Here is a 9,320-nt window from a genome sequence, read left to right as displayed (position 1 = left end):
AAGCAGAGGATGAGCGAAAAGGGTGATGACTGTGCCGGGAGTTCTTTAGTCTTTTTTTGTCTCCCACTCTCTGTCACAACAGGGCTAATCAGCGACCGACAAGCCCTTGGCAAAGTCACAGTAAGGGAGGTCTCTCACCCAAACAGGCAACCAACCAACGAGCCAACACATGTACCAGGAGATGACAGAGAGGGGGATTTTTTTCTTTAATTTCAGTTAGTCCCATCTTTCCTGCTCCTCTGTGGCAATCAGCTACGTAATGGATCATTGTGATTTATCCATGGTGGAGCAGCATTTTGGAATCTGCAGCCTGGCAGGAGGGGAGTCAGTGGAGGAAGAAAGGATCTAAGCACCTGCTAAGATTTCATGGCCTTACCTTTTGCTCTCAGTGTTTTCTTAGCTGGTTTTTGTTTTTAAATTTAAGAAGACATTTTATATCCTTGGCTAAAAAAACAACAACAAAAAGAGTTGCATCACTTTTTCAAAAGACGAGGACAAGAGAGAATTTATCTTCTGTCATTTGATGGAAAGGACTTCTCAGTTAATATGACTCATGGCTGTTGCTTTTAACTTTTGGGAAAATGGAGCACCTTTAAACTAATGAGGTAAGTTAGTATTGTTGTTGCTCAGCCTTTTTGTTTCATTGCTGATCTGCTTTTTCTCGGCTGCTTTTCTTAGAATAACCTTTCTCATTCTTTTTCTGCCTGTTTCCCCCTCCATTCCTTCACACAAAAATGTCGATGCAGCATCTTCCTGCACTGTCGATGGAACTTGGGAGCCTTGAGCTGCTCCAGCCAGGCTAGGGTGGTCTGTCCTTCGGTGTGTCCCGTCTCCCCCCACCATGCAGAATAATGAGCCCTCCACACCATGAGTCCGTTGGCCCAGGTTAATGTGCAGTCTACCTGGAACACAGCCCTGCTAGCCGTGGTTTCCCTCATGGTGCCTGCTCTCAGTATGTGCCAGTCCACAGGGCCGGAGTTGGGTTCCACAATCCCACAGAACTGTCCAGGTGTTTGCTCCTGCACTAACCAGCTCAGCAAGGTGGTGTGCACCCGCAGAGGCCTGATCAGGGTTCCTCCGAACATCCCAGCCAACACCAGGTACCTGAATCTGATGGAGAACAGCATAGAGACCATACAAGCAGATACCTTCAGACATTTGCATCATCTGGAGGTGTTGCAGTTGGGCAGAAATGCAATCAGGCAGATTGAAGTGGGGGCTTTTAATGGTTTGACTAGCCTCAATACCCTGGAGTTGTTTGACAACAGACTAACAGTCATACCAAGTGGAGCTTTTGAGTATCTTTCAAAACTGAGAGAGCTTTGGCTCAGAAACAATCCAATTGAGAGCATTCCCTCTTATGCCTTTAACCGAGTTCCCTCACTCATGAGACTAGACCTGGGAGAGTTGAGGAAGTTGGAGTACATCTCTGAAGGGGCTTTTGAGGGTCTTCATAACCTCAAGTACCTGAATTTAGGGATGTGCAGTTTGAGGGAGTTTCCAAATTTGTCACCTCTCTTGGGACTGGAGGAGTTGGAGATTTCTGAAAATGTTTTCCCAGAGCTAAAGCCCGGGGCCTTCCGTGGGCTGAAGAATTTGCGTAAACTTTGGATTATGAACTCTGCCATTACCATCATTGAGAGGAATGCATTCGATGACATCACTGCTTTGGTGGAGTTGAATCTGGCCCATAATAATTTATCGTCCCTTCCCCATAACCTGTTCACCCCTCTACAGTACCTGGTGGAGCTACATCTACACCATAACCCTTGGCGCTGTGATTGTGATGTAGTTTGGCTTTCCTGGTGGCTCAGAGAAAATATTCCCACAAACTCCACCTGTTGTGGACGCTGCCACACTCCAGTCCAGATGAGAGGAAGATACTTAGTGGAAGTTGATCAAACAACGTTTCAGTGTTCAGCGCCAGTCATACTCGATGCTCCAAGAGATCTAAACATTTCTGCTGCAAGGGTGGCGGAAATGAAGTGTCGTACAGCAGCAATGAGCTCTGTCCGATGGCTTCTCCCCAATGGGACTGTGTTAACCCATAGCTCAGCTCATCCAAGGATATCTGTTCTAAATGATGGGACACTCAACTTTTCCAATGTTCTCCCTTCAGACACGGGAGTATACACTTGCATGGTGAGCAACATGGCAGGCAATTCCAATGCTTCTGCCTATCTCAATGTCAGCAATGCTGAACTTAACACTTCTAACCTATCCTATTTTACAACTGTCACAGTGGAAGTGTTAGAGCCCACAGTGGAGGAGACACCTAAGCCCAAGCCCACTTTACCCGCTTCACCCTCTGTTTTTCAACCTGTTTTCATCTCCACACCAACTGTGCTGTTCCAAAATACCCAAACTCCAAGGCAGGTGTCAATTCCTACAGCCAGAGTCCCTAGTGGGCCACCTGCCAGTCTGGATGAGATGATGAAAACCACAAAAATCATCATTGGCTGTTTTGTAGCTGTTACATTGCTGGCAGCCGCCATGTTGATAGCATTCTATAAACTGCGTAAGAGGCATCAGCAGAGAAGTACTGTGGCTGCAGCCAGGACCATAGAAATCATACAAATGGAGGAAGAGGTTCCACCTGTTCCACCACCTACATCCGGATCTAGTGGCTCTGACGAAACAGGTTTGGTACTGCCGACTTTAGTGGAACACAACAGCAACACATTTAAACCTGGATATGTGTCTTCTTCCTCGTCATCCCGACAAGGGAGCTATGGGGCTCACTGGACCCAGAACAACTCTCTCCATCGCTCAGTCAGACAGCACCACAGCCACATCAGCATCATTGCTGATCCCTATGTCATAATGACCTCTCACGGCAAGGAGAAAGTTCAAGAGACCCAAATCTGAATTACACTCCCTGTGGATCTATTTATGACTCGGTCCAATCCTCTGTTCTCAAATCTGCTCACCAGTCCATGCAATATAATGCACAAAGAGCAAAATGTCAACTTTCTTTTGTACAGAAGTGCAAAACAGACTTTTTTTCTTGTATATGCCTATACATAAATATATAAATATGAAAAATATATATGACTGAAACTCCAGCCAGACATTGGTTTAAAAAAAAAGCAGAATATATCAAGAAAGAAAAATAATTTGAAACTATTTTCTAATATCTGATGACTTCTATTTAAAAAAAAAAAAATAAAATAATTTGCTTTTCTGACTGAAAGTAGAGAGTGGTACTGTCTAATGTAAGTAAAGAGGCATTTAGTTTGTTTTTTTTTCACCCCACTTAGGGAAAAGTAAAACTCTTCATAAAGGCACCAGTTTATAATTGCAATTCAACATGCAAACTCCTGTTTTTACTGTGCCAAATATAATATGCAATAAAATGGAATTCCCTAACTAAGGAACAACAACAACAAAAAAAGCATTAGTTAAATAATGATAGACATAAACATTTGTCCTATAGCAGCAAAATAGCCAGGATAAATCATGGTGTTTGGTAGCTATCAGCCAAATGCTTTTGGACTGCAGTGAATTTCTGCAGCTAAGGATTAACTCTGTGTTTGCTGGCGCAACGTTGTATTTCTTTAGACAGTGCCGGTGCTTTTTTTTTTTTGTAGCGCATCTGAACATGTTTATTTAATGTGTACATGATTATCCACTGGTTCAACTGGCAAAGGTGACATGCAGTCTAATAACAACTGTTGCTAAAATTTTATTTTCTGTCATTGGTTGCATTTTGTATTCTCCCTGTAGGTTTTTGACATGCTTCTTAATGGCTTGTGTAGTGTTTAGGGCTAATTTAGTAATGCATTACAGCAGTTGCCTGACTCGTCTCTGCAAGGGCTCATTCCAATGCTAATTTTTCAAAAGAAAAGACATGTTGTGCATTAAAATGGGGCTTTGCTGATGATTCTACTTATGGAATTACAAAACACAAGAGTATTGAAGTCAAACAAATGAATGTCTGACACTGGAGTTTTTCCTTGGACCAAACTAATAAATTATTTTACCTTTTATTTTTGGCAACACTATTTTTATGGAGCAACAAAGGAGGCAATGGAGGTAATAAAAAACATCATTTGGTTTGCATTTCTCTAATCTGAAAGACTTTCATCTGATGTTTTTTTCTCTCCTTCTGTCAGTATCTTTATATTTGTGTAAGTTGTTTAGTCTTAAAGGCTGAAGGCAGTAATGTAAATGGTATCTTACCCCACACCCTTATCGTACGGTCCTATGCATTTACTTCGTGTCTGCATGAATGGGTCTTTAAGTAATTGGTGTACAATGCTGCATTATACCCCACAGTGGGGCTCTATGCAGGTCAGATAAGCTGTTGGTCTTTGATGCCTCAGCTTAGTTCTTAACATTGATTTCTCAGTGACTGTGAAGGGGAAAAATACATGTCTGACACAGTTATACACAGATTGTGCATTCCTTTTCTTACATTCTCATCCTCAGACCTAATTATGTTTTGAATCTGATATTAATTGCGAAAAGAAAAAAAAAAAGACGTGTTAACATGAAAAAATGGAAATAATATAAATTGCAGTGCAAGGCAACTTAAGCAATTTGCAAGGACACCTAATAACAAGAAAGCAATTTGTTTTAAATGATAGCTTTTTTTTTTCTTTCATCAGATGCTGTTTGTGCCAGTGAATTTCTGAGCAATGATCTTGATGTCATGCAGCTACAAAGCCAGCTACCATAACTGTGGCTTCTTTCTGTGATCATTTAAATGCCTCTTCTATGATGTTAAATTGTTGCCATTTCTACAGTCACCCAGTTCCATATATTGTAATGATTTGACACATGCTATTCAAAGGTGTAGGTCAATGGTCATTTGAAAGTTTTATATTTCAGTGCAATTTTTCTAATGCTGAAGAAACTTGATATGAAGAGGAAATTAAAATACGACACTTGTGAAAATATTAAAGCATTGTGAATTGAAAGCGCCACCAATATCTCATTTACATTTTCAGCACTGCACGTGACTATTATCGTACATCAAGCAGAGTTGTTGGCACCCCTGACAAATATTTGGGGAAATCATTTTTAAAAACGTCCTTTTTCTGTAATAATCTCAAATTTAATTTTAAAAAAAGTAACATTCAATTTGAATACATTTATGCAGTGACAAAAAAACATCTTAAAAAATAATTGTTTTGAGACAAACTCACTCATTGCACCATTATTTGTACCCCTAATGTTCATGGGAGAAAGATGATTTGTGTCTGAAGTATTTCTGGCTCGATTTGACCAAATGTTATGGATAATTTTCCTGCCAACAGATCATATTGTGGCCAATTTTCAGTTTTCTGGTAGAATCTGCTTCATTTATATTTAATGTTTAAATCTGAAAGTTGTTTTAAAGAGAAACGAGCCCACAGGATCACAGATCATCTGCTAAACCCTGGTCATAATGTGCTTTTTTTTTTTTTACACATTCGTATTTTGTTTCATATTTGGAGTGTAATAAGATACCATAACAGGAGATCTTGTGGAATTAAAAAAACACAATATTTTTCCTGACAGTGAAGTCGTTCTTGTGAAGCGCTGCCCAGGTATGTGATGTCAAACTGGAGTGTTAGCTTTTATTGTTAGCTCTGAATATGAAGGTTGGTGCCTTTCGCCTGACCACTTGTTATGACTAAGTTTGAGATTTTTATTTTGAAATAATAAAATTAAGTTGACAGAGTCTGCTCATAAACTGCCAATCACGCTTGGAGTGTTGGTGAATTCCTAAACCTAATTAAATTGTTTTTTCCAGAAGCATTTTGGGTAATCAGAGTATTAAAAAATTAGACTAACAGGCAAGATGTGTATGATTTGTATATACTATAGGGATACTGCAACTGCTTTACTATTATCCCAGTAACAATGCCAAAGCTGTTTGCTTCAAAGCTTTCAAGTTGTGCTGAACCAAAAGGCTGCTTTTCAGTTTTAATGAGTCTTAAATTCATTTGTCTTTTGTTCAAAAATTGAAATGCTAAGTAGTTGATTTACAAAGATTCCACAATGAATTGCATCAAGAAGAAAAAAGAGCAAGTGCATTGTCACCGCACATATCTTTGTGGGTCAAATAAAGATGCAAAAACAGCATCTAGCAAACTTGTTTAGGTTTAGTTAATGGCATCACGGATGGTAAGTCATTACATTTGCATATCCTCTTCCCAGTATGCAAAACATGCATTGATATTTCTGATGATCAGAAAGCGCAATGTATGCTTTGCATATTCATGAAGGCGGACACACACTAGATCAATTGTACTGGCGATTCTCCTCATTTTGCAATCCTGTTTGTGTGTTGTTTGTAGATCAGGTTTGTGCATGATGTCAAGTTTGTACGTGTTTTTTTTGGGGGGGGGTTACACCCACAAACCTTTAAAAACTAAGACCCCTAGACTAATGAGATGTGAACTTGACAATTCTATATGTAACTGACTCCTTAAAACAAATAGGTAATTACCAAATCCTTATTTTATTTCTGTGAATAGAAAAGGAAAAAAAAAATAGTAGTGATTTTTGCTTAGTAATGATTAGACTCACTTTAAAATGATACAGGCATAAAAACTGATATGCATTTGACAAATCTGGACTTATGTACAAATCTGGGCAATCTGTGATTTGATTTGTGAACCTTTGCTGTCTTCATAAATATAAAAAGAGAATTCTTAGATCTACCCCAAAATATTGTTAATATTCAGTCAATTCATTTTTTGTCATTGTACACTATACAACAAAATTATGTTTCTATGGTGGAGAGTTTAAAAAAATATGATCAAATCTCTGAAGAATTCTTCTGAAAAAATGTGTTGGCATGCAAATTCAATCAGATGGTTGTGATACAGATTTAGTTACCTCAAGATGTCACTCTGTGCCACAGCTCTCTCAAAAAAGTGATTTTGTTTTCACGGTTTTGGGTGGCCAGAGAAAAGTGACCTTTGTGTCATGTCGTATTAATACCCCATGGAAGCAGAAGTTTAAGCTGCTGGTTAAGAGTTCCTATCTCATTAACTTAATCAAAACTGAAGCATAAAGTAAGAAAGATGTTTACATTTCATCTGTTTCCACGGCGTTGCTACAGGTAACAATACCTATTGAAATTATTTATGACACTCAGATTTGGGTTTACAAGAAATAAAGTCATGAAAAATTTCTCTATCTGTTATGAATCTATATAACAACATTTTAACTTCTGACTAAATTATAAAATTAAAATATTATTATATCTTTTAGTTATACAGATGTAGGTGAGCCATCTAACCCCACAATGCCAACACCACCACTTCATGAATGTACTTAAGTTAAAGATTGAAATGTTATAATTTTTCCTGCTACAATAACATACAGTTTTTTTTAAAACGTATTATATAGTTACATGGACTGGCAGCAAATGTGAATGTGCCCCTCTGTATACAACTTGTGTTTTGTTTTTAAAAAATATCTTATATGCTGGTACAGCAGAACAACCATGCCCAGTAATTAGCAGCTTTCTCCAGCATCATTTTGCAAAAAGGGGTGTGTTTTGCACATATGTTCAAAACAAATAAACTATTGGCAAGCGATTCTCAAGCTTTGCTTTGGTCTAAATAGAAGGGAAAAAATGAGCTAGTGTTTTCATCTGGAGCAGGTGAACCACTACATGCAGTCAAGACTCAAGCGTTTCCTCGTTTTCATTAATATCTCTTTGAACTCAGTCACTAGCCATGCAGCTCTTTGCTTTGGCCAAATTTGATGTTCTTGGATGTCTCAATGTGTGTGGGTTGACAAAAACAGCAGACTCAGATTATTATTATTTTTTTTTTCCCAGCACAACGTGGCTCTGTCTCTGCTAGGAATCCCACAAGAGGCTTCTATCTGTTTATGAGGCCTTCCATGTGTTTTATTACCAGATATACATGGAAAAATTGATAACTATTTATTTTCTTCAAATGTTTTTTTTTTTACTCCTCTTCTTCTGTGTAACAGCTAAAAGAGAGTAAAGTCTGGGAATACCATAATACTGTCCATTTGCTGATCTGACTTTCCTCCACCACTGTCAGGCATGATATGCTGAAATAAGTCATGTTCACTATTAAAAACAAGCACATAGAAAGCCCTCCCTTGACAACAGTAGGGTTAATATGATCCTTTTTTTTTTTCTCTCGAGTAGCTGCTGACTGAAGTCCAACAGCTGAGTCACAGTTTTCTCTTTGAATTGTACTGGATCTTGGATTGTTACAAAGGAACCATCCTTACTGCCATCTTCTGTCTCCCCCTCCTCCTTCATTCACTCACTTATATTAATATTATTGCCTCAACACCTCAAAGAAATGGCACCCAGTTTGTTATCTGCTCTGCAAAAAAGATTGGTATTAGGTTTTGCAGTATGCACACAAATTCCCACTAATTTGTTTTCATGTTTTACTCCTCCTTTTTTTGATACTCAGCTAGTGGGTGTTACTGATAAGACTTGAGCAACCTGTTGTGAAAGATGCATCTTCCAAGAACCAATAGTGCATGCTTTTCCTATAAAAAATGGTAAAAAGAATTACTTTTTGAGTGGCAGTCACACTTGCAGAGAAACAAAAACAAAAAATAAAGTTTTGAGATAAAGTTCTATTGCTGGCATACTATGAGATAAAGCTATGCCCAGAGCTTCTGGATCTGTATCTGCTAATGAAGTTTCTGCAGGAAGAGGTACATTTCTATGCCTACAAGGTTACTGAAAGAAATGACCCATGGTATTCTTTATAGTGAACAGTGGCCAAGACTGCATTCTCATTACCCCAATAAAGCTTGATTAATCATTTTTACACTGGGCATCACTGTGCTATAACTATTCTGACTCTGAGATCTCTGCATAGTTTAATATCTTAAACGGCAGTTTGGTTTTTTTAAAAGGAGGTTCAGAAAAAAAAATGCCTGCTGGAAAAAGGTGACAAACTGAAGTTTATAGGAAAGTGAAGAAACTCTAAGAATGGTGCAAAGCCACCAGGTAGTCATATGGGTTCATTCGGAATAACTTAAGGTGTGAATGTTTCCTTCAGACACAATACTTCAGTTGATATGAAACTGATATGAAACACCTACACAATAAAGTGTAGGTGTTTCCCATTGTTATCAACACTTTCAGTTTGAGTTGTTTAAAATTCAGTTCACTGCAAGATCAACTAAAACAGGAGTCGAGTCTGATTACCTAATACTAATAAAATAAAATAAAAAAAATTTGCAAAGCTTCACTTTGAAAAGATCAAATGATCCCTTTAATGAAGGCTGCAACAACAGAACAAGTAACAGAAATTAAAGCAGTTTTAGCATAAAAATAAATTTGAGTCACAACTTTATAACGATATGTTTGTGTTTTG

General features: G+C 38.2%; 1 protein-coding gene across 1 annotated transcript; it reads left to right on the top strand.

Annotated features, from left to right (window-relative positions):
* The first annotated feature begins 606 nt into the window (after positions 1–606).
* lrrc4.2 (leucine rich repeat containing 4.2) lies at positions 607–5,687 on the top strand. Its single transcript, XM_088006298.1, has one exon. It carries the CDS (start codon positions 868–870, stop codon positions 2,866–2,868), a length of 2,001 nt encoding a protein of 666 aa, XP_087862424.1. The 5' UTR covers positions 607–867; the 3' UTR covers positions 2,869–5,687.
* Positions 5,688–9,320: the final 3,633 nt, after the last annotated feature.

The sequence above is a fragment of the Poecilia mexicana genome, unplaced genomic scaffold (assembly GCF_051168715.1).
Source record: "Poecilia mexicana isolate PSO_F unplaced genomic scaffold, ASM5116871v1 scaffold_6, whole genome shotgun sequence".
NCBI lineage: Eukaryota > Metazoa > Chordata > Actinopteri > Cyprinodontiformes > Poeciliidae > Poecilia > Poecilia mexicana.
The sequence above is the reverse complement of the archived record's forward strand: the minus strand, read 5'-3'. Positions and strand labels throughout refer to the sequence as shown.